At 54.3% G+C, this 25,450-nt stretch overlaps 2 protein-coding genes across 3 annotated transcripts; both read right to left on the bottom strand.

Annotated features, from left to right (window-relative positions):
* On the bottom strand, window positions 1-25,450 carry SARNP (SAP domain containing ribonucleoprotein). Of its 2 annotated transcripts, XM_068998821.1 has the most exons (12): window positions 25,390-25,450; window positions 20,254-20,353; window positions 20,080-20,126; window positions 19,394-19,461; window positions 14,931-14,982; window positions 12,238-12,311; window positions 10,227-10,255; window positions 10,035-10,060; window positions 7,735-7,803; window positions 4,375-4,455; window positions 2,797-2,859; window positions 1-498 (listed from the first exon to the last, which is right to left on the bottom strand). In XM_068998821.1, the coding sequence occupies exons 1-11, from the start codon at window positions 25,423-25,425 to the stop codon at window positions 2,818-2,820; spliced, it is 624 nt and encodes a 207-aa protein (XP_068854922.1). In that variant the 5' UTR covers window positions 25,426-25,450; the 3' UTR covers window positions 1-498; window positions 2,797-2,817. The 2 variants fall into 2 exon arrangements, with proteins under 2 accessions (XP_068854922.1, XP_068854923.1); XM_068998822.1 differs by lacking the exon at window positions 7,735-7,803.
* Window positions 8,125-9,361, bottom strand: LOC138100953 (uncharacterized; the record flags this gene model as incomplete). Its single annotated transcript, XM_068998789.1, has 2 exons — window positions 8,125-8,148; window positions 8,252-9,361. Coding segments are annotated over 2 exons (1,134 nt in total), but the record flags the coding sequence as incomplete, so codon positions are not given.

The following is a 25,450-nucleotide window of genomic DNA, read 5'->3' as shown; positions in this document are numbered from 1 at the left end:
TTTCCTTGGAAAAGGGAAGAGTTTTATTGGGAAATCTGGGATGAGAGGCAGCGCTCGAACCTTCCGAGGGAAAAACCGGGAAAATAGAAAAAAAACGGGAATACAAAACCCGGCAGCGGCCGGAACGCCGGGAAAACGGGAAAAACTGGGAGAAACTGGGAATGAGGGAGGAGCCAGGGAGCCACCGGGACACCGGGATGTCCCTGGATCCCGAGGATTTCCGGGATGGGAAGGAGCACCCCAGGAATTTCCCGGGGGGTCTCCGAAATTCCCGAGGGTGGGAAACGCCCAGGGAAAAGGAGGAGTTTGGAGAATTCCCAAAAAAATAGAATCTCTTGGCCGGGAATGGCCCCTGGAATTCCGGGAAAGGCTCCAGAATTGCGGGAATGGCCTCGGCCCCGCCGCTCCCAAAGCTCCGGGATAAAATTCCCGAGATTCCCGCTGGGAATGGCAAATCCTGGGAGTCTTCAACTGGGGAAGGGTTCAGGCAACGCCCACCTGGAAATCCAAGAAATCCCTGGAATTCCTGCTCTGATTCTTCGGGAATGAGGCCTGGGAAGATCCCAAAAATCCCCCGGGATTGGGATCCCGCGATTCCCAGCGGAGCTGCTCCGGAAATGCCCCCAAATCCGAGGAGGAAAGGGCGCCCCAGGCAGGGATTTTCCAATTATTTCCCCCCAAAATTTCATGGGAAAAGAGCCCCGAAATCCCTGGGAAAAGATCCTTGAAAATAATGGAAAAACAGCCCCAAAATCCCTGGAAAAAGAGCCCCAAATCCCTGGGAGAAGATCCTTGAAATTCATGGAATAACAGCCCCAAATCCCTGGAAAAACAGCCCCAAATCCCTGGAAAACCAGCCCCAAAATCCCTGTAAAAACAGCCAAAAATCCCTGGGAAAAGAGCCCCAAAATCCCGGAAAAACAACCCCAAATCCCTGGGAAAAGATCCTCGAAATCCCTACAAAAAGATCCCCAAAACCCCTGGAAAACCAGCCAAAAACCCCATGGAAAACAACCCTGAAATCCCTGGAAAACCAGGCCCAAATTCCTGGGAAAAGATCCTTGAAATCCCTGGGAAAAGAGCCCCAAATCCCTGGAAAAACAGCCCCAAATCCCTGGAAAAACAGCCCCAAATCCCTGGAAAAAAACCCCAAATCCCTCAAAAGAGAGCCCCAAAACCCCTGGGAAAAGATCCTTGAAATTCATGGAAAAACAGCCCCAAAATCCCTGGAAAAAGAGCCCCAAGTCCCTCAAAAGAGAGCCCCAAATCCCTGGAAAACCAGCCCCAAAATCCCTGGGAAAATATCCTTGAAATTCATGGAAAAAGAGCCCCAAATCCCTGGAAAAACAGCCCCAGAATCCCTAGAAAAACAGCCCCAAAATCCCTGGAAAAAGAGCCCGAAATCCCCCAAAACAGAGCCCCAAAATCTCTGGAAATAGAACCCTGAAATCCCTGGAAAAAGATCCTTGAAATTCATGGAACACCAGCCCCAAACCCCTGGAAAAAGATCCCCAAAATCCCTGGAAAAAAATCCAAATCCCTCAAAAGAGAGCCCCAAAATCCCTGGAAAAAGATCCTCGAAATTCATGGAAAAAAAAGCCCCGAATCCCTGGAAAAAACAGCCCCAAAATCCCTGGAAAAAGACCCTTGAAATCCCTGGAAAAACAGCCCCAAATCCCTGGAAAAAGAGCCCCAAAATCCCTGGAAAAAACAGCCCCAAAATCCCTGGAAAAAGATCCTTGAAATCCATGGAAAAACAGCCCCAAATCCCTGGAAAAAGAGCCCCAAAATCCCTGGAAAAAGAGCCCCAAAATCCCTGGAAAAAGATCCTTGAAATCCATGGAAAAACAGCCCCAAATCCCTGGAAAAACAGCCCCAAATCCCTGGAAAAAGAGCCCCAAAATCCCTGGAAAAAACAGCCCCAAAATCCCTGGGAAAAGATCCTCGAAATTCATGGAAAAAAAAGCCCCGAATCCCTGGAAAAACAGCCCCAAAATCCCTGGAAAAACAGCCCCAAAATCCCTGGGAAAATATCCTCGAAATTCATGGAAAAACAGCCCCAAATCCCTGGAAAAAGAGACCCAAATTCCTGGGAAAATATCCTCGAAATTCATGGAAAAAAAAGCCCCGAATCCCTGGAAAAACAGCCCCAAAATCCCTGGAAAAACAGCCCCAAATCCCTGGGAAAAGATCCTTGAAATCCATGGGAAAAAAAAGCCCCAAATCCCTGGAAAAAGAGCCCCAAATCCCTCAAAAGAGAGCCCCAAATCCCTGGGAAAAGATCCTCGAAATTCATGGAAAAACAGCCCCAAAATCCCTGGAAAAAGAGCCCAAATCCCTCAAAAGAGAGCCCCAAAATCCCTGGAAAAAGAGCCCCAAATCCCTGGGAAAAGATCCTTGAAATCCCTGGAAAAACAGCCCCAAAATCCCTGGAAAAAGATCCTTGAAATTCATGGAAATAAAAGCCCCAAATCCCTGGAAAAAGAGCCCCAAAATCCCTGGAAAAAGAGCCCCAAAATCCCTGGAAAAAACAGCCCCAAAATCCCTGGAAAAAGATCCTCGAAATTCATGGAAAAAAAAGCCCCAAATCCCTGGAAAACCAGCCCCAAAATCCCTGGAAAACCATCCCCAAATCCCAGAAAACCCCGAGCCTTTGGGAATTCCCTCCCTCCCAGCAACTCCTCCCTTTTCCCCCCCCCTCCCTGAGGATTCTTTTTAGGGGTGGAAAATCCAAGGAAAAAATCGGGAATTCCATTGGAAAAGCAGGAACGAGGAGGGAAAAAGGGGGATCCTGACCTGAGGAGAGCTCGGAGCGGCTCAGACGATCCCGAACCTTTCCGCCCTTTTCCGCTTCTTTGCCTGGATCGGGAAGGGCCCAAAAGTGGGAAAATCCCGGTGAATCCATGGGGGAAAATCCCGGGAAAAAGTTGGGAATTGGGGGTTGGGAATGAGGGAATTCCTGATGTTGAAGGGCAGGGAAATCCTGGGATCTGAGGGGGTTGGGAAAGGGGAATTCCCGAGGGAAAGAGGCTCAAATGTGGGGAATTGCAAAGGGAAAATTCCTGGGAAAACGGCCCCAAATCCTTGGAAAAACAGCCCCAAATCCTTGGAAAAACAGCCCCAAATCCTTGGAAAACCCCTGAGATCCATGGAAAACTTCCCATAATCCATGAAAAAAACCCCCCCAAATCCATGGAAAAGCTCCCTAAATCCAGGGAAAACTTCCCTAAATCCAGGGAAATCCCCTCAAATCCACGGAAAAACTCCCTAAATCCAGGGAAAACCTCCCCAAATCCTTGGAAAACCCCTGAGATCCATGGAAAACTTCCCTAAATCCATGAAAAAAACCCCCAAGTCCATGGAAAAGCTCCTAAATCCAGGGAAATAGCCCAAATCCAGGGAAAAACTCCCCAAATCCTTGGAAAAACAGCCCCAAATCCTTGAAAAACTTCCCTAAATCCAAGGAAAACTCCCTAAATCCAGGGAAAACTTCCCATAATCCATGGAAAACTTCCCTAAATCCAAGGAAGTACCCCAAATCCATGGAAAAACTCCCTAAATCCCTGGAAAAACAGCCCCAAATCCTTGGAAAACCCCTGAGATCCATGGAAAACTTCCCATAATCCATGAAAAACCCCCCCAAATCCATGGAAAACTTCCCTAAATCCAGGGAAATACCCCAAATCCAGGGAAAACTTCCCTAAATCCAAGGAAATACCCCAAATCCAGGGAAAAACTCCCCAAATCCTTGGAAAAACAGCCCCAAATCCTTGGAAAACTTCCCTAAATCCAAGGAAAACTCCCTAAATCCAGGAAAAACTCCCTAAATCCAGGGAAAACCTTTCTAAATCCATGGGAAAACCCCCTCAAATCCATGGAAAACTCCCTGAATCCATGGAAACCCCTCCAAATCCACGGAAAACGTTCCTAAATCCAGGGAAAACCTCTTGAAATCCATGGAAAACTCCCCTAAATCCATGGAAAACCTCTCAAAATCCATGGAAAACTCCAAAAACCCATGGAAAACCTCTCTAAATCCAGGGAAAAACAGCCCCAAATCCTTGGAAAACCTGTGAGATCCATGTAAAACTTCCCTAAATCCATGGAAAAACCCCTCCAAACCCATGGAAAACCTCCCTAAACCCATGGAAAACCTCCCTAAACCCATGGAAAACTCCCCAAATCCATGGAAAACTCCCCAAATCCATGGAAACGTTCCCTAAATCCAACCCCCCCTCCCCCCCAAAATTCCATGGAAATCCCCCAAATCCCTGGATCCCACAAGGACTGGGAATAGGGAGGGGGGTTGGGGGGTGAACCCGGGGATTCCTGGGAATTCCCGGCCCCAAATCCCGGGAATTTCCGCGGCCCCACCTCGGAGTCGTCGGCGGCTCCGGCCCCGGTGACGATCCCGAACCGCTCCTTCCTCTTCTTCAGCTTCTCGTCCTCCTCGCTCTGCGGCGGGAACCGGAACGGTGGGAACGGGATCGGGAACGGGAATGGGATCGGGAACCGGAACGATGGGAACGGGATCGGGATCGGGAATGGGAACGGTGGGAACGGGAATGGGAACGGGAATGGGAACCGGAACGGTGGGAACGGGAGCGGGAACGGGAATGGGATCGGGAACCGGAACGATGGGAACGGGATCGGGAACGGGAATGGGAACGGGAATGGGAACGGGAATGGGAACGGGAATGGGAACCGGAACGGTGGGAACGGGAGCGGGAACGGGAGCGGGAATGGGAACGGTGGGAACGGGATCGGGAAAGGGAACCGGAACGGTGGGAACGGGAGTGGGAATGGGAATGGGAACGGGAACGGGAATGGGAACCGGAACGGTGGGAATAGGAGCGGGAATGGGATCGGGAACGGGATCAGGAACGGGATTGGGAATGGGAACGGGAATGGGAACGGGAATGGGATTGGGAACGGTGGGAATGGGATTGGGAACCGGAACGGTGGGAACGGGAGCGGGAATGGGATCGGGAATGGGAACGATGGGAATGGGATCGGGAATGGTGGGAACGGGATCGGGAATCGGAACGGTGGGAATGGGATTGGGAATGGGATTGGGAACGGGATCGGGAATGGGAACGGGATAGGGAACGGGATTGGGAACGGGATCGGGAACCGGAACGGGATTGGGAACGGGATCGGGAATGGGATCGGGAACGGTGGGAATGGGATTGGGAACGATGGGAATGGGATCGGGAATGGGAATGGGAACGGTGGGAATGGGATCGGGAACGGGATCGGGAACGGGATCGGGAATGGGATCGGGAATGGGAACGGTGGGAACGGGATTGGGAACAGGATCAGGAATGGGATTGGGAACGGTGGGAATGGGATTGGGAATGGGAACGGGAACGGGATCGGGAATGGGATTGGGAACGGTGGGAACGGGATCGGGAACCGGAACAATGGGAACGGGATCGGGAATGGGAACATCGGGAAAAGGAATGGTGGGAATGGAATCGAGAATCGGGAATGGGATTGGGAACGGGATTGGGAACGATGGGAATGGGATCGGGAATGGGAACGGTGGGAACGGGATCGGGAATGCTGGGAATGAGATCGGGAATGGGAACATCGGGAATGGGATTGGGAACCGGAACGATGGGAATGGGATCGGGAATGGGATTAGGAACGGGATTGGGAACCGGAACAGTGGGAACGGGATTGGGAACGGTGGGAACGGGATCGGGAATGGGAACGGGAATGGGAACGGTGGGAACGGTGGGAACGGGATCGGGAACGGTGGGAATGGGATCAGGAACTGGAACGGGGGGAACGGGATCAGGAATGTCAGGAATGGGATTGGGAACGGTGGGAACGGGATTGGGAATGGGATTGGGAATGGGATCGGGAACGGGATCGGGAATGGGATTGGGAACCGGAACGGTGCGAACGGGATCGGGAATGTCGGGAATGGGATCGGGAACGGTGGGAACGGGATTGGGAACGGTGGGAATGGGATCGGGAATGTCAGCAATGGGAACGGGATTGGGATCGGGAACAGGAACGGTGCGAACAGGATCGGGAACGGGAATGGGATCAGGAACCGGAACGGTGGGAACGGGATTGGGAATGTCGGGAATGGGATTGGGAATGGGATCGGGAACGGGATTGGGAATGCTGGGAATGGGATTGGGAATGGGAACGATGGGATTGGGATTGGGAATGGGAACATCGGGACTGGGAATGGTGGGAATGGGATCGGGAATGTCGGGAATGGGATCAGGAATGGGAACGATGGGAATGGGATTGGGAATGGGAACATCGGGAATGGGATTGGAAATGTTGGGAATGGGACTGGAAATGGGAACATCAGGAATGGGAATGGTGGGAACGGGATCGGGAATGTCGGGGATGGGATCGGGAATGGGATCAGGAATGGGACTGGGAATGGTGGGAATGGGATTGGGAACATCGGGAATGGGATCGGGAATGGGAACGTTGGGAAAGGGATTGGGAACGGGATCGGAAACGTCGGGGATGGGATTGGAAATGTTGGGAATGGGATTGGGAACATCGGGAATGTTGGGAACGTTGGGAATGGGATTGGGAACGGGATCAGGAATGGGAACGTCGGGATCGGGAACGGGATTGGGAATGATGGAAATGGGCTCGGGAATGGGATCGGGAACACCGGGAATGGGCTCGGGAATGGGATCCCAATAAAGCCAAAAAAAGAAAATTCCCAAAAAAACCCCAATTCCCAAAAAAAATCCCCAAAAACCCCGATTCCCAAAATTCCCAAAAACCCCAAAAAATTCTCAAAAAATTCCCCCCAAATAATCCCAATTCCCAAAAAACCGAAATTCCCAAAACCCCAAAAATCCCCCAAAGAATTCCCAAATCCCCCTAAAAAAAATCCCAAAAATCCCCAAAATCCCAAACCAAAAATCCCCAAAAAACCCCAATTCCCAAGAAACCAAAATTCCCAAAACCCCCAATTCCCAAACCCCCAAAATCCCCCCCAAAAAATTCCCAAATTCCCCCCAAAAAATCCCAAAATCCCAATTCCCAAAAAACCAAAATTCCCAAAACCCCCAAAACCCCCCCAAAAAATCCCAAAAAACCCCAATTCCCAAAAAATCCCCCCAAAATCCCCCCAAAAAACCAAAATTCCAAAAATCATTCCCCCAAAAAACCCCAATTCTCCAAAAATCCCAATTCCCAAAATACCAAAATTCCCAAAACCCCCAAAAATCCCCCCAAAAGTCCCCAAATCCCCCTAAAAAAAATCCTGAAAACCCCCAATTCCCAAAATTCCCAAAATTCCCCAAACCCCCAAATCCCCAAAATTCCCCTAAAAATTCCCAAATGTCCCTAAAAAAATCCCCAAATCTCCCAATTCCCAAGAAACCAAAATTCCCAAAACCCCCAAAAATCCCCCCAAAAGTTCCCAAATCCCCCTAAAAAAAATCCTGAAAACCCCCAATTCCCAAAATTCCCAAAACCCCAAAATTCCCCCCCAAAAAATCCCAATTCCCAAAAAACCAAAATTCCCAAAAAACCAAAATTCCCAAAAAACCAAAATTCCCAAAAACCCCCCAAAAAATCCCAAAATCCCCCCCAAAAATCTCCAAAAAATCCCAATTCCCAAAAAAACCCAAAATCCCAAAATCCGGAGGGGGGAAAGGAGAGCGCCCTGGGATTCCTGGGATTCCCAGAATTCCCAAAAAATTCCCAAAAATTCCCGGAATTCCCGGAATTGCCGCTCCTGACCTTCCTGGAGAGGGAGGAGACGTTGAGGCCGAACCTCTGGGCCCTCTCCTTGAGCTTCTCCAGGTTTATCTGCGGGAAAAGGGAGCGGGGTCGGAGCCGGGATCGGGATCGGGATTGGGATCGGGATTGGGATCGGGATTAGGAACAGAGCCGGGATTGGGATTGGGATCGGAGCCGGGATCGGGATCGGGATCCGGATTGGGATTGGGAACAGAGCCGGGATTGGGATTGGGATCGGAGCCGGGATCGGGATCGGGATTGGGATCGGGATTAGGAACAGAGCCGGGTTTGGGATTGGGATCGGAGCCGGGATCGGGATCGGGATCAGGATTGGGATTGGGAACAGAGCCGGGATTGGGATTGGGATCGGAGCCGGGATCGGGATCGGGATCAGGATTGGAGCCGGGATTGGAGCTGGGATCGGGAACGGGATCGGGATTGGGATCGGGATTGGATCCGGTTTTGGGATTGGGATCGGAGCCGGGATTGGGATCGGGATTGGAGCGGGGGTCGGAGCCGGGATTGGAGCTGGGATTGGAGCTGGGATCGGATCTGGGGTTGGGATTGGGATCGGAGCCGGGATTGGGATTGGATCCGGTTTTGGGATTGGGATCGGAGCCGGGATTGGGAACGGGATTGGGATTGGAGCCAGGATCAGGATCAGGATTGGAGCTGGGATCGGAGCCGGGATCGGAGCTGGGATTGGGATCAGGATCGGAGCCGGGATTGGGATCGGGATTGGAGCCGGGATCGGAGCTGGAGTCGGAGCCGGGGTTGGGATCGGAGCCGGGATTGGGATCGGGATTGGAGCGGGGGTCGGAGCCGGGGTTGGAGCCGGGATCGGAGCTGGGATCGGATCTGGGGTTGGGATTGGGATCGGAGCCAGGATTGGGATTGGGAACGGGATTGGGATTGGAGCCAGGATCAGGATCGGGATTGGAGCCGGGATTGGAGCCGGGATCGGAGCTGGGATCAGGATCGGAGCCGGAGTCGGAGCCAGGGTTGGGATCGGAGCTGGGATCGGGAACGGGATTGGGAACGGGATCGGAGCTGGGATTGGAGCCGCGATTGGAGCTGGGATCGGATCCGGGATTGGGATTGGGATTGGAGCCGGGATCAGGATTGGAGCCAGGATCGGAGCCGGGATCGGGATTGGATTCGAGATCGGGATCGGATCCGGGATTGCGATCAGGATCAGAGCTGGGATCAGGATCGGGAACGGGATTGGCTCCGGGATTGGCTCCGGGATTGGAGCCGGGATCGGGATCGGATCCGGGTTTGGGATTGGGATCGGAGCCGGGATCAGGATTGGAGCTGGGATCGGATCCGGGATTGGATCTGGGATTGGGATGGGGATCGGGATCGGAGCCGGGATCGGGAACGGAGCCGGGATTGGGATTGGGATTGGATCTGGGATCGGAGCCGGGATTGGAGCCGGGATTGGGATCGGGATAGGATCTGGGATCGGATCCAGGATTGGGATCAGAGCCGGGATCGGAGCCGGGATTGGGATCAGAGCCGGGATCAGGATCGGGAACGGGATTGGCTCCGGGATTGGATCCGGGATTGGAGCCAGGACCGGGATCGGGATTGTATCCGGGATCGGGATCAGATCCGGGATCGAGATTGGGATTGGATCCGGGATCGGATGCAGGATTGGGATCAGGGATCGGATTCGGGATCAGGATCGGATCCGGGATCGGCACCGGGATTGGATCCGGGATCGGGATCGGAGCCGGGATCGGGATCAGGGATCGGATCCGGGATCAGGATTGGCTCCAGGATTGGATCCGGGATCGAGATTCCCATTGGTATTCCCAGAATTCCCAGTGCATTCCCAGATTCCCATTGACATTCCCAGATCCCCGCCACATTCCCAGTGCATTCCCAGCATTCCCAGCTTCCCACTGCCATTCCCAGAATTCCCATTGGCATTCCCAGAATTCCCGGAATTCCTGGCGCATTCCCAGACCCCCGCCACATTCCCAAATTCCCAGTGCCATTCCCAAATTTCCATTGGCATTCCCAGAATTCCCGCTGCATTCCCAGAATTCCCAGAATTCCCACTGCATTCCCAGAATTCCCAAATTCCCACTGCCATTCCCAAATTCCCACTGCCATTCCCAAATTTCCATTGGCATTCCCAGCATTCCCGCTGCATTCCCAGAATTCCCAAATTCCCACTGCCATTCCCAAATTCCCATTGCCATTCCCAGAATTCCCAGAATTCCCGCTGCCATTCCCAAATTCCCAGAATTCCCAGAATTCCCGGGGCCGTTCCGGCTCCGCCTTTTCCTCACCGAGCCTTTGGAGTCTCCGCAGAGCCCTGGGATGGGGCAGAGGAGGGAAATTCCCGTCAGGAAAAGCCCCAAAATCCCGGGAATCCAACCCGGGAACGGCCCCTCCCCCCCCCGGGACCTCCCCCCTCCAGGGATGGAATTCCAGGAATTCCAGGAATTCCAGGAATTCTGGGAATTCTGCTTCCTCCTCACCTTTGCTGGGAATCGTGGCCAAGCCAAACCTGTGGGAATGGGGGAAAAAAATTCGGGAATCAGAGCGGGAATTTTGGGAATTTTGGGAATTTTTGGGAATTTCCCAGGTCCTGGAGGCTCCTCCCCTTCCCCTCCCCCTCCCCCCCCCCCAGGATCGCCTGGGGAATGTTTGGGAATTCTGGCGGGAATTCCCAGGGTTCCACCCCAAATCCTAAAAAAAAAATCCCGAATTTGGTTTGGTGAGGAATTCGGGAGGGGATGGGAGAGGGTTTTCCATGGGAAATGGAGAAAAATTCCCAAAAAATCCTCCCAAAAAATCCTAAAGAAATCACCAAAGATTCCCCCCAAAATTCCTGCAAAATCCCAAAAAATCCCCCCAAATCCCCCAAAAAAATCCTCCCAAAATCCCAAAAATTCCCCCCCAAAAATCCCCCCAAATTCCCAAAAAATTCCCCAAAAATTCCCCCCAAAAAATCCTAAAAAAATCCCCAAAAATTCCCCCCAAATTCCCCAAAAATCCCCAAAATTCCCCCAAAATCCTAAAAAAATCTCCCCAAAATCCAAAAAAATTCCCCCAAAATCCCCCAAAAATCCCCCAAATCCCCCCAAACATCTCCAAAAATTCCCAAAAAATCCCCAAAATTCCCCCATAACCCCCCCAGTTCCCATTTTCCCAACGTTGCCCATCCCAGGGCTCCGGGAATTCCCTCCCAGGCCGGAATTCCAAGGGCAATTCCCGGAATTCCGAGGGGAACTCCCGGAATTCTGAGGCCATTCCTGGAATTCTGAGGGCCAATCCCAGAATTCCGAGGGCCATTCCCGGAATTCCAAGGACAATTCCCGGAATCCCGAGGCCATTCCCGGAATTCCGAGGGCCGTTCCCAGAATCCCAAGGCCATTCCCAGAATTCTGAGGGGAATTCCTGAAATTCTGAGGCCGTTCCCAGAATTCCGAGGCCATTCCTGGAATTCTGAGGGCCGTTCCTCGGGGCCATTCCCAGAATTCTGAGGCCATTCCCAGAGTTCCGAGGGCAATTCCCGGAATTCCAAGGGCCATTCCCGGAATCCTGAGGCCATTCCCGGAATCCTGAGGGCCAATCCCAGAATTCCGAGGGCCATTCCTGGAGTACCAAGGACAATTCCTGGAATTCCGAGGCCATTCCCAGAATTCCGAGGGCCATTCCCTGGGGGCAATTCCCGGAATTCTGAGGGCCAATCCCAGAATTCCGAGGGCAATTCCCAGAATTCCAAGGGCCATTCCCTGGGGGCCATTCCCGGAATTCCGAGGGCCATTCCTGGAGTTCCAAGGACAATTCCTGGAATTCTGAGGCCATTCCCGGAATTCCGAGGGCAATTCCTGGGGGCCATTCCCAGAATTCTGAGGACAATTCCCAGAATCCTGAAGCCATTCCCAGAATTCCGAGGGCCGTTCCCGGAATCCCGAGGCCATTCCCAGAGTTCCAACGGGAATTCCTGGAATCCCAAGGCCATTCCCGGAATTCTGAGGGCCAATCCCAGAATTCCGAGGGCCATTCCCAGAATTCTGAGGGACATTCCCGGAATTCCGAGGGCAATTCCTGGGGGCCATTCCCAGAATTCCGAGGGCCATTCCCAGAATTCCAAGGGCCATTCCCTGGGGGCCATTCCCGGAATTCCGAGGGCTGTTCCCAGAATTCCAAGGACAATTCCCGGAATCCCGAGGGCCATTCCCGGAATTCCAAGGGCCATTCCCAGAATTCCGAGGCCATTCCCAGAATTCCAAGGACAATTCCCGGAATCCCGAGGGCCATTCCTGGAATCCCGAGGGCAATTCCCGGAATTCCAAGGGCCATTCCCAGAATCCCGAGGCCATTCCCAGAATTCCAAGGACAATTCCCAGAGTTCCAAGGACAATTCCCGGATTCCCGAGGCCATTCCCGGAATTCCGAGGGCCATTCCCTGCGGGCCATTCCCAGAATTCCAAGGACAATTCCCGGAATTCCGAGGGCCATTCCCGGAATTCCCGCACTCACCGCGCGGCCCTGGCGGCCATTTTGCTCTCCAGGCTCCCGGGGACGTTGAAGCGCTCGGCTCTTCTCTGCAGCCGCTGGAAAAGCGGGAAAAAACCACCGGGAATGGCGGGAAAGGGACACCGGGAATGGCGGGAAAGGGACACCGGGAATGGCGGGAAAGGGACACCGGGAATGGCGGGAAAGGGACGGAGGGAATGGCGGGAAAGGGACGGAGGGAAAGGCGGGAAAGGGACGGAGGAAAGGGCGGGAAAGGGACAGAGGGAATGGAGGGAAAGGGACACCGGGAATGGCGGGAAAGGGACGGAGGGAAGGGCGGGAAAGGGACACCGGGAATGGCGGGAAAGGGACGGAGGGAAAGGCGGGAAAGGGATGGAGGGAAAGGCGGGAAAGGGACACCGGGAATGGAGGGAAAGGGACGGAGGGAAAGGCGGGAAAGGGACACCGGGAATGGAGGGAAAGGGACGGAGGGAAAGGCGGGAAAGGGACACCGGGAATGGAGGGAAAGGCGGGAAAGGGACACCGGGAAGGGCGGGAAAGGGACGGAGGGAAAGGCGGGAAAGGGACGGAGGGAATGGCGGGAAAGGGACGGAGGGAAGGGCGGGAAAGGGACGGAGGGAATGGAGGGAAAGGGACACCGGGAATGGCGGGAATGGGACGGAGGGAAGGGCGGGAAAGGGACACCGGGAAGGGCGGGAAAGGGACGGAGGGAAAGGCGGGAAAGGGACACCGGGAATGGCGGGAAAGGGACACCGGGAATGGCGGGAAAGGGATGGAGGGAAGGGCGGGAAAGGGATGGAGGGAAGGGCGGGAAAGGGACACCGGGAAGGGCGGGAAAGGGATGGAGGGAAAGGGACACCGGGAATGGCGGGAAAGGGACGGAGGGAAGGGCGGGAAAGGGATGGAGGGAAAGGGACACCGGGAATGGCGGGAAAGGGATGGAGGGAAGGGCGGGAAAGGGATGGAGGGAAGGGCGGGAAAGGGACGGAGGGAATGGCGGGAAAGGGATGGAGGGAAAGGGACACCGGGAATGGCGGGAAAGGGATGGAGGGAAGGGCGGGAAAGGGACGGAGGGAATGGCGGGAAAGGGATGGAGGGAAAGGGACACCGGGAATGGCGGGAAAGGGACGGAGGGAAAGGGCGGGAAAGGGACGGAGGGAAAGGCGGGAAAGGGACGGAGGGAAAGGCGGGAAAGGGACGGAGGGAAAGGCGGGAAAGGGACGGAGGGAAAGGCGGGAAAGGGGCCTTTTCCCGGGAAAATGGGGGGATTTTTCTGGGAAAATGGGGGGATTTTCCAAAAGAAAATGGGGATTTTCCTGGGAAAATGGGGATTTTTCCAGAAGAAAATGGGGATTTTCCAGGAAAATGGGGATTTTCCAGGGAAAATGGGGATTTTCTAGAAAAAAAAGGGGATTTTCCAGGGAAAATGGGGATTTTTCCAGAAGAAAATGGGGATTTTCCAGGAAAATGGGGATTTTCCAGGGAAAAAAAAGGGGATTTTCCAGGGAAATGGGGATTTTCTAGAAAAAAAAGGGGATTTTCCAGGGAAAATGGGGATTTTTCCAGAAGAAAATGGGGATTTTCCAGGAAAATGGGGATTTTCCAGGGAAAAAAAAGGGGATTTTCCAGGGAAATGGGGATTTTCTAGAAAAAAAAGGGGATTTTCCAGGGAAAATGGGGATTTTTCCAGGGAAAAAGGGGGGGGGTTCTAGAGGAAAAAGTGGATTTTCCAGGGAAAATTGGGGTTTTTCCAAGGAAAAAGGGGGGGGTTCTAGAGGAAAAAGTGGATTTTCCAGGGGAAAATGGGGATTTTTCAGAGGAAATGGGGATTTCCCAGGGGGAAATGGGGATTTTCCAGGAAAAATTTGGGATTTTTTAGAGAAAAAGGGGATTTTCCAAGGAAAAATGGGGATTTTCCAGAGGAAATGGGGATTTCCTGAGGAAAAATAGGGATTTTTTAGCTGGGAATGGGGATTTCCCAGGGAAAAATGGGGATTTTCTAGAGAAAAAAGGGATTTTCCAGGGAAAATGGGGGTTTTTCTAAGGAAAAAGGGGATTTTCAAGGGGAAAAAAGGGATTTTGCATGGGAAAATTGGGAATTTTCTGCGGGGAATGGGGATTTTCCAGGGAAAAGTGGAATTTTCAAGGGAAATAAAGGGACTTTGCACGGGAAAATTGAGATTTTTCCAGAAGAAAATAGGATTTTCCAGGGAAAAAGGGGGGGTTCTAGAGAAAAAGTGGATTTTCCAGGGAAAATTGGGGATTTTTCAGCTGGGAATGGGGATTTTCCAGGAAAAAAATTGGGATTTTTCAGGGGAAATGGGGATTTTCAAGAGGGAAATGGGGATTTTTGAGGGAAAAAAGGGGGTTTTCCAAGGAAAAATGGGGATTTTCCAGAAGAAAAAGGGGATTTTCCAGAAGAAAAAGGGGCGTTTTCTAGAGAAAATGGGGATTTTCCAGAAAAAAATGGGGATTTTGCAGGGAAAACTGGGATTTTCAAGGGAAATAAAGGGATTTTGCAGGGGAAAAATGGGGATTTTTCAGGAAAAAATGGGGATTTTCCAAGGAAAAATGGGGATTTTCCAGAGGAAATGGGGATTTTCAAGGGGGAAACCCAATCCCAGAGATGGAAAATCCCAAAAAAACCCCAGAATGGACATTGGGATTTGGGGCTGAGGGAGCAGCAGGGATTTTACCTCCATCTGGGAGATCTCCGAGGAGATTTTCACCACTTTCTTCTCCTGGATCCTGGAAAAGTTCGGGAAAAAAGAAGGAAAAGGTCAGGGAGGCTCCAGAGGCTGCTCCAGGAGGGGTTTGGGATTTGGGGATTTGGGGATTGGGGATTTGGGGTTTGGGGATTTGGGGTTTGGGGATTTGGGGTTTGGGGTTTGGGGATTTGGGATTGGGGATTTGAGATCTGGGATTTGGGATTCAAGAGTTGGGATTTGAGATTTGGGATTCAAGATTTGAGATTGGGGATTTGGGATTGGGGATTTGGGATTGGGGATTTGGGATTGGGGATTTGGGATTGGGGATTTGGGGTTTGGGGTTTGGGATTTGGGGATTTGGGGTTGGGGATTTGGGGATTTGGGGTTTGGGATTGGGGATTTGGGATTTGAGATTGGGGATTTGGGATTTGGGATTTGGGGATTGGGGATTGGGGATTTGGGATTTAGGGATTGGGGATTTGGGATTTGGGGTTTGGGGATTTGGGGATTTGGGATATGAGATTTGGGATATGAAATTTGGGATTTCAGATTTGGGATTTGAGATTTGGGATTTGGGATTTGAGGATTTGGGATTTGAGAGTTGGGGATTTGGGATTTGAGATTTGGGGTTTGGGATTTGGGGATTTGGGATTTGGATTCGGGATTTGGGATTCGGGATTTGGGATTTGAGAGCTGGGATTCAGGATTTGAGATTTGAGATTTGGGATCGGCTCCTGCTGCAGGATTTGGGATTTCCCTTGGAATTTGGAGGCTGGGATGGATTCCAGAGGGGGCTGGGAAAGCTGCCAGTGGAATTTTGGGAATGTTTAGGAAAAATCTCCTGGATTTCCTCAGGAATGGGATTGGAACGATCCCCAAATGGCTCAAAACAATTCCGGGGGGGGTTGGGAATGCTCCCAAAATTGGGATTTTTTCCAGGGAAAAATGGGGGTTTTCCAGAACAAAATGGGGATTTTCCAAGGAAAAAAAATGGGGTTTTCCAAAAGAAAGTGGGGATTTTCTAGAGGAAAAAGGGATTGGGGAATCCCCAATTTGGGATTGGGAATAAAAGCCTGGGAAGGGCCCGGTTGGAGGCTCCCAAATCCGGGAATTCTGTGGGAATTTTGTCCTTTGTGGCTCTGGGATACAAAGGGGGGATCCTGGCTCGCTCCTCCTCCCAAAAAAACCAGGAAAAATCCCAGGAAAACCTCATGGAATGGGAGTTTTCCAAGGAAAACAGAGCCTGGTTCCAAAAAAAACAGGAAAAACCTGGGAAAACCTCATGGAATGGGAGATTTCCAAGGAAAACAGAGCCTGGGTTCCAAAAAAAACTGGAAAAATCCCAGGAAAACCTCATGGAATGGGAGATTTCCAAGGAAAACAGAGCCTGGTTTCAAAAAAAACAGGAAAAATCCCAGGAAAACCTCATGGAATGGGAGTTTTCCAAGGAAAACAGAGCCTGGGTTCAATAAAACCAGGAAAAATCCCAGGAAAACCTCATGGAATGGGAGATTTCCAAGGAAAACAGAGCCTGGGTTCCAAAAAAAACTGGAAAAATCCCAGGAAAACCTCATGGAATGGGAGATTTCCAAGGAAAACAGAGCCTGGTTTCAAAAAAAACAGGAAAAATCCAGGAAAATCTCATGGAATGGAAAATTTCCAAGGAAAACAGAGCCTGGGTTCCAAAAAAACCAGGAAAAACCAGGAAAAACCCCAGGAAAACCTCATGGAATGGGAGATTTCCAAGGAAAACAGAGCCTGGGTTCAAAAAAAAACTGGAAAAATCCCAGGAAAACTTCATGGAATGGGAGATTTCCAAGGAAAACAGAACCTGGGTTCAATAAAAACCAGGAAAAATCCCAGGAAAACCTCATGGAATGGGAATTTTCCAAGGAAAACAGAGCCTGGGTTCAATAAAACCAGGAAAAACCAGGAAAAACCCCAGGAAAACCTCATGGAATGGGAGATTTCCAAGGAAAACAGAGCCTGGGTTCAAAAAAAAATAGGAAAAATCCATGGAAAAACCCCAGGAAAACCTCATGGAATAGGAGTTTTCCAAGGAAAACAGAGCCTGGGTTAAATAAAAAACCAGGAAAAACCCCAGGAAAACCTCATGGAATGGGAGATTTCCAAGGAAAACAGAACCTGGGATGGAGGGGAAGCACCAAAGGGGGATGAGGAAAAGTTGGGAAGCTCCGGGGAGAAATTCCAGAGGCTCCAAAGGGATCCCATAGAACAGTGGGAGCAGCCAGGGCTCCTGGAGGGGGAAATGGGGGAGTTTTGTATTCCCAAATCCCAGAGAATTCCCGGGATTTCTGCCCAGGAAGGTGGGAAGGGCTCTGGGGTGGGGCCACAGGAAGCGATTCCAGCCGGGATTGGGATCGGGATCGGGATCGGGATTGGGGCTGGGATGGGCTTGGGATGCCCCTTCCTGCCCGGAATCTGAACCCTCTGGAATGTGGGGCTGAGGGAAGGAATCCCAAGGAATCCTCTGGAGCCATGGAATCCCAAATCCAGGAATCCCAAATCCAGGAAATCCCAAACCCCAGGAATCCTCTGGATCCGTGGAATCCCAAATCCAGGAATCCCAAACCCCAGGAAATCCCAAATCCCAGGAATCGCCTCACTCCGAGGAATCCGAACCCCAGAGAATCCCAAATCCAGGAATTCCAGCCCCAGAACTCCCAAATCTGGGAAATCCCAAATCCGGGAAATCCCAAATCCAGAACATCCCAAATCCAGGAACCTCAATCCCATGGGATCCCAGCCCCACAAAATCCCAGATCCAGGAAATCCCAAATCCAGGAATCCCAACCTCAGGAATCCCAAATCCAAGAACCTCAATCCTATGGAATTCCAGTCCCACAGAATCCCAAATCCAGGAACCTCAAATCCAGGAATTTCAGCCCTGGAAATCCCAAATCCAGGAAATCCTAAATCCCATGGAATTCCAATCCCACAGAATCCCAAATCCAGAACATCCCAAATGCAGAACATCCCAAATGCAGGAAACTCAATCCCATGGGATCCCAGCTCCACAAAATCCCAAATCCAGGAAATCCCAAAGCCAGGAACCTCAAATCCAGGAAATCCCAAACCCAGGAAATCCAGCCCCAGAAATCCCGAATCCAGGAAATCCCAAATCCAGGAATTCTAGCCCCACAGAATCCCAAATCCAGGAAATCCCAAATCCAGGAATTCCAGCCCCAGAAATCCCGAATCCAAGAAATCCCAAATCCAAGAATTCCAGCCCGGGAAATCCCAAATCCAAGAATTCCAGCCCCACAAAATCCCAAATCCAGGAAATCCCAAATCCAGGAAACCGAGCCCCACAGAATCCCAAATCCAGGAACCTCAATCTTATGGAATTCCAATCCGGGAAATCCCAAATCCAGGAAATCCCAAATCCAAGAATTCCAGCCCGGGAAATCCCAAATCTAGGAATTCCAGCCCCACAAAATCCCAAATCCAAGAAATCCCAAATCCAGGAATTCCAGCCCTGGAAATCCCAAATCCAGGAAATCCAGCCCCAGAAATCCCAAATCCAAGAGATCCCAAATCCAGGAATTCCAGCCCCACAAAATCCCAAATCCAAGAAATCCCAAATCCAGGAATTCCAGCCCTGGAAATCCCAAATCCAGGAAATCCAGCCCCAGAAATCCTGAATCCGGGAAATCCAGCCCCACAGAATCCCAAACCCAGGAAATCGCAAATCCAGGAATTCCAGCCCGGGAAATCCCAAATCCAGGAAATCCCAAATCCAGGAATTCCAGCCCAGGAAATCCCAAATCCGGGAAATCCAGCCCCACAGAATCCCAAACCCAGGAAATCCCAAATCCAGGAATTCCAGCCCGGGAAATCCCAAATCCAGGAAATCCCAAATCCAGCAATTCCAGTCCCACAGAATCCCAAATCCAGGACATCCCAAATCCAGGAAACCGAGCCCCACAGAATCCCAAATCCAGGAAATCCCAAATCCAGGAATTCCAGCCCCAGAAATCCCAAATCCAAGAAATCCCAAATCCAGGAATTCCAGCCCGGGAAATCCCAAATCCAGGAAATCCCAAAGCCATGAAATCCCAAATCCAATTCCAGCCCCACAAAATCCCAAATCCAAGAATTCCAGCCTGGGAAATCCCAAATCCATGAAATCCCAAATCCAGGAATTCCAGTCCCACAGAATCCCAAATCCAGGACATCCCAAATCCGGGAAATCCCAAATCCAGGAATTCCAGCCCGGGAAATCCCAAATCCAGGAAATCCCAAATCCAGGAATTCCAGCCCCACAGAATCCCAAACCCAGGAAATCCAGCCCCACAGAATCCCAAACCCAGGAAATCCCAAATCCAGGAATTCCAGCCCGGGAAATCCCAAATCCAGGAAATCCCAAACCCCTGAAATCCCCTCCATCCAGGATTCCCAACCCCCTCATTCCCGAGGTTTTCCCTCACAGTTCTGGCGACTTCACCGGCGCCTCCTCCACCTTCACGGGCGGCTCCGGCGCCTTCGGCTCCTCCTCCTGGAATTCCATGGGAAAAAAATTCCATAAAAACCATCGGGGTTTCCACAAAAAAAAATTCCATAAAAACCACCCCGGGGCCGTTCCCAGGGCACCAATCCCCAAATTCCCAGATTTCTGGGTGAATTCCTGACTTTTCCAAGCTCTGGGAGGTCTGAGCTGTTGGGAATAATCCCAGTGTGATGCTCCCATCCCAAATATTCCATGGGAAAACTGGGAAAATCCCTCGTTTCCTTCAGCTGCTCAGTGGGAAAAATCAATTCCTGAGGAGTTTTTTTTTTGTTGTTTTTTGGGTACAAAATTCCTTTTCCAGGTGGGATTTGATCCCACTGCATCCTTAAATATCCTTGAGAATCCCAAAAATCCTCCAAATCCCAGATTCCGACCAGGTTTGGGAACAAAACCCAGGGTGGGATCAACCCCAAAAGCTGGGATCCCAAAATCTAGGATCCCTCATCCCAAATTCCCACAGTCCCAGGCATCGCTGAGCCCCAAATCCAGCGGGTTTAACCCCAAAAGGGATGGGAAAAGCGGCCAAAATTCCACAGGGTGTTGGAATTCCCAAATTCCCAACCGGAACCATGTGGAAAAGTGGGATTATCCCAAAAAAACCCTCACCTCGATCTCCTCTCCCAGCACGTCCTCCTCGTTGGCTTCTTCCTCAGCTGGAAAAGAAATCCAGGGAAAAATTGGAGCAGCAAAACCCCACAGGGAATCCCGGGAAAACAGCGAGGATTTGGTGCAGGGAATGGGGGGAATTCCAGGGAATTCCCGGGATTTGGGAGCGCCCACCGTGCTCCTCCAGGTAGGCCTGGAGCCGATGGATCAGGTCCTGCTTGTTGCCTTTGGCTTCCAGCCCCCGGGCCAGGCATTCCTGCTTCAGCTCTGCCAGCTGGAAAACACGGCGGGAATTCGGGATGAGCCGGGAATGAGCCGGGAATTCCGGATGGGCTGGGGGTTCGGGATGGGCTGGGAATTCGGGATGGGCTGGGGGTTCGGGATGGGCTGGGAATGAGCTGGGAATTCGGGAGGAGCTTGGGGTTTGGGATGGGCTGGGAATGAGCCGGGAATTCGGGATGGGCTGGGGGTTTGGGATGGAGCAGGGAATTCGGGATGGGCTGGGGGTTTGGGATGAGCTGGGAATTCGGGATGGGCTGGGGGTTTGGGATGGAGCAGGGAATTCGGGAGGAGCCGGGAATTCAGGATGAGCTGGGAATGAGCCGGGAATTCGGGATGGGCTGGGCTGGGAATGAGCTGGGAATTCGGGATGGGCTGGGGGTTCGGGATGGGCTGGGAATTCGGGATGGGCTGGGGGTTTGGGATGGGCTGGGAATGAGCTGGGAATTCGGGATGGGCTGGGGGTTTGGGATGAGCTGGGAATTGGGGATGGAGCTGGGAATTCGGGACGAGCTTGGGGTTTGGGATGAGCTGGGAATTGGGGATGGAGCTGGGAATGAGCTGGGAATTTGGGATGGGCTGGGGGTTTGGGATGAGCTGGGAATTCGGGATGGAGCTGGGAATGAGCCGAAGATTCGGGATGGGCTGGGGGTTTGGGATGGGCTGGGAATGAGCTGGGAATTCGGGATGGAGCTGGGAATTCGGGATGAGCTGGGAGTTTGGGATGAGCTGGGAATTCGGGATGGAGCTGGGAATGAGCTGGGAATTTGGGATGGGCTGGGGGTTTGGGATGAGCTGGGAATTCGGGATGGAGCCAGAAATTTGGGAAGAGCTGGGAGTTTGGGATGAGCTGGGAATGAGCCGGGAATTCGGGATGAGCTGGGGGTTTGGGAGGAGCTGGGAATTCGGATGGAGCTGGGAATGAGCCGGGAGTTCAGGATGGGCTGGGGGTTCGGGATGAGCCGGGAATTCGGGATGGGCTGGGGGTTTGGGATGAGCTGGGAATGAGCCGGGAATTCGGGATGAGCTAGGAATTCGGGATGGAGCTGGGAATGAGCTGGGAATTCGGGATGGAGCTGGGAATTTGGGATGAGCCGGGAATTCGGGATGAGCTGGGAATTCGGGATGGAGCTGGAAATGAGCCGGGAATTCGGGATGAGCTGGGAGTTTGGGATGAGCTGGGAATTCGGGGAGGAGCCGGGAATTCGGGATGGAGCTGGGAATAAGCCGGGAATTTGGGATGGGCTGGGGGTTTGGGATGGAGCCGGGAATTTGGGATGAGCTGGGAATTCAGGATGAGCCAGGAATGAGCTGGGAATTCAGGATGGAGCTGGGAATGAGCTGGGAATTCAGGATGAGCCAGGAACTTGGGAAGGAGCTGGGAATTCGGGATGAGCCGGGAATTTGGGATGGAGCTGGGAATTCGGCATGGAGCTGGGAATGAGTCGGGAATTCCGGAAGGAGCCGGGAATTTGGGATGGAGCTGGGAATGAGCTCGGAATTTGGGAAGGAGTCAGGAATTCGGGATGAAGCCGGGAATTCGGGATGGAGCCGGGAATTCGGGATGAGCTGGGAGTTCGGGAAGGAGCCGGGAATTCGGGAAGGAGCCGGGAATAAGCTGGGAATTCGGGAATGAGCCGGGAATTCGGGATGGAGCCAGGAATGAGCCGGGAATTCGGGAATGAGCCGGGAATTCGGGATGGAGCTGGGAATGAGCCGGGAATTTGGGATGGAGCTGGGAATTTGGGATGAGCCAGGAATTCGGGATGGAGCCGGGAATTCGGGAAGGAGCCAGGAAAAATGGGGCATTTGAGGGGTTGGAATGCGTGGGAAGGAGCTGGGGTGGATTCGACTCCGGGGGTGAATTCCTGAGGGAATTCCAGGGGGTGCTTCCCAGGGAATCTCTCCCCAAAAAATATTCCCAGGGGATGCTCCCGGGGGATTCCACCAGGGAATCCCAACCCCGTGGAATTCTCTCAGTCCAAGGAATCTGCACCCCAAGGAGCCCCAATCCCAAGGAATTCCAACCCCAAGGAATTCCAGCCCCGAGGAACCCCAATCCCAAGAAATTCCAGTCCCAAGGAACCCCAATCCCAAGGAATTCCAACCCCAAGAAATCCCAATCCCAAGGAAGCCCAGTCCCAAGGAATCCCCATCCCAACGAATCCCCATCCCAAAGAAATCCTCATGGAAAAATTCCCTAGGATCATCCTGGAGGGTCCCTAAAAGGGGGAATCTCGCCCAAAAAATATTCCCAAGGGACCCTTCCTGGGGTCTCCCAAGGGAACATTCCCAGGGATATCCTGGAAAAACCATCCTGGGGAACATCCCCGGGGCGCTCACGGCCGGGAATCATCCCTGGGATATTCCTGGAGGTACCAAACAGGGGCAAATCTCCAGGAATATTCCCCGGGAGAAGGAACCTATTAGGAGAACCCTCCCTGGGATCCTCAAGGGGAAATTCCCCGAGAAAATTCCCGGGGGGAGATGCTCCTGGAGGTGGGGAGGAGGATCCAGCAGGGAATTATCCCTGGGATATTCCAGGGGGGGGGGATCAGCCGGGAACAAAACCCTCAGGAACATCCCCCAGGAGAAGGAACCAACCCAGGGAACCACCCTGGGGACCTTCCTGAGGCACCGTCCCGGGGGATCCCCAGGAAAACCTCTCGGGAGGAGCCGGAGAGCTCGGGATCATCCCGGGGGAAGCATCCCTGGGACATTCCCGGGGGAAGCAAGCACGGGAACATCCCGGGAATCATCCCGGGGGAAGCATCCCTGGGACATTCCCGGGGGAAGCAAGCACGGGAACATCCCGGGAATCATCCCGGGGACCCTCCCGGCCCCCTCCGTTCCCACCTCGGGGGATCCCGGGTGGGGCAGGGCGAGCCCGGAGGCCGCCGGTGCTCGGTCCCGGAGCCGCCACGGCTCCCGGTTTGCCCTCAGCGCTGCCTCCCCCGTCCCCGTTCCCTTCCCCGGAGCCCTCACGGGCTCTCCCCCGTTCCCGTTCCCCTCACGGCTCCCCCGTTCCCCTCACGGCTCCCCCGTTCCCGTTCCCGGGAGCCCTCACGGTTCCCCCGTTCCCCGGAGCCCCTCACGGCTCTCCCCGTTCCCATTCCCGTTCCCCTCACGGCTCCCCCGTTCCCGCTGCCCCTTCCCCTCACGGCTCCCCCGTCCCCGTTCCCTCTCCCCGAGCCCTCACGGCTCTTCCCCATCCCCGTTCCCCTCACGGCTCCCCCGTTCCCGTTCCCCGGAGCCCTCACGGCTCCCCCGTTCCCGCTCCCCGTTCCCCTCACGGCTCCCCCAGTCCCCGTTCTCCGGAGCCCTCACGGCTCTCCCCATCCCCGTTCCCTCTCCCCTGTCCCCCTCACAGCTCCGCCCGTTCCCGTCCCCGTTCCCCTCACGGCTGTCCCCGTTCCCTCTCCCCCGTTCCTCTCACGGCTCCCCCGTTCCCCTCACGGCTCCCCCGTCCCGGTTCCCTCTCCGCGGAGCCCTCACGGCTCTCCTCGTTCCCGCTCCCCGTTCCCCTCACGGCTCCCCCCGTTCCCGCTCCCGGTTCCCCTCACGGCTCTCCCCATCCCCGTTCCCTCTCCCCCTCACGGCTCCCCTCTCCCCCTCACAGCTCCGCCCGTTCCCGTCCCCGTTCCTCTCACGGCTCTCCCCGTTCCCTCTCCCCGGAGCCCTCACGGCTCCCCCGTTCCCCTCACGGCTCCCCTGTTCCCGTTCCCCGCCGCTCTCCTGGAGCCCTCACGGTTCCCCCGTTCCCCTCACGGTTCCCCCGTTCCCTCTCCCCGGAGCCCTCGCGGTTCCCCCGTTCCCGCTCTCCTGGAGCCCTCACGGCTCTCCTCGTTCCCGCTCCCCGTTCCCCTCACGGCTCCCCCGTTCCCGTTCCCCGTTCCCCTCACGGCTCCCCCAGTCCCCGTTCTCCGGAGCCCTCACGGCTCCCCCGTTCCCGTTCCCTCTCCCCTGTCCCCCTCACAGCTCCTCCCGTTCCCGTCCCCGTTCCCCTCACGGCTCTCCCCGTTCCCTCTCCCCCGTTCCTCTCACGGCTCCCCCGTCCCGGTTCCCTCTCCGCGGAGCCCTCACGGCTCCCCCCGTTCCCGCTCCCGGTTCCCCTCACGGCTCTCCCCATCCCCGTTCCCTCTCCCCCTCACGGCTCCCCTCTCCCCCTCACAGCTCCGCCCGTTCCCGTCCCCGTTCCTCTCACGGCTCTCCCCGTTCCCTCTCCCCGGAGCCCTCACGGCTCCCCCGTTCCCCTCACGGCTCCCCTGTTCCCGTTCCCCGCCGCTCTCCTGGAGCCCTCACGGTTCCCCCGTTCCCCTCACGGTTCCCCCGTTCCCGCTCCCCGGAGCCCTCGCGGTTCCCCCGTTCCCGCTCTCCTGGAGCCCTCACGGCTCTCCCCATCCCCGTTCCCTCTCCCCGCTCCCCTCATGGCTCCCCCCGTTCCCCGGAGCCCTCGCGGTTCCCCCGTTCCCGTTCCCTCTCCCCGTTCCCCCGTTCCCGTTCTCCCGGAGCCCTTACGGCTCCCCCGTTCCCGTTCCCTCTCCCCGTTCCCCCGTCCCCGTTCTCCCGGAGCTCTCACGGTTCCCCCGTTCCCGCTCCCCAGAGCCCTCACGGTTCCCCCGTTCCCCTCACGGTTCCCCCGTTCCCGCTCCCCAGAGCCCTCACGGTTCCCCCGTTCCCCTCACGGCTCCCCCCGTTCCCGTTCCCCGGAGCCCTCGCGGTTCCCCCGTCCCCGTTCCCGCTCTCCTGGAGCCTTCACGGCTCTCCCCATCCCCGTTCCCCTCACGGCTCCCCCGTCCCCGTTTCCCGCCGCTCTCCCGGAGCCCTCACGCCGGCCCAGCCCCGGTTCCGCCCGCGCTTCCCTCACGGCTCCCTCAGAGTCGCCGGTGCCGTTTCCCGCCGTTTCCCCGCGCGCTCCCTCAGTCCCAGCCCCTATTCCCGCGCTCCACCCGCGGGCTCTCCCGCTTCCCGGGCTCTGCCCCCGCGCTTCCCCCCGGCTTTTGCCGGTCCCGGCTCCGGTCCCAGCGGCACCTTCAGCTTGTGCAGCTCCACCGGCTCCGCCGCCATCTTGTCACCCCCACCTCCGGCCCCG

This window comes from Aphelocoma coerulescens, unplaced genomic scaffold (genome assembly GCF_041296385.1).
Source record: "Aphelocoma coerulescens isolate FSJ_1873_10779 unplaced genomic scaffold, UR_Acoe_1.0 HiC_scaffold_175, whole genome shotgun sequence".
Lineage (NCBI taxonomy): Eukaryota > Metazoa > Chordata > Aves > Passeriformes > Corvidae > Aphelocoma > Aphelocoma coerulescens.
Note: the sequence above shows the minus strand (reverse complement) of the source record. Positions and strands in the feature narration are given on the sequence as shown.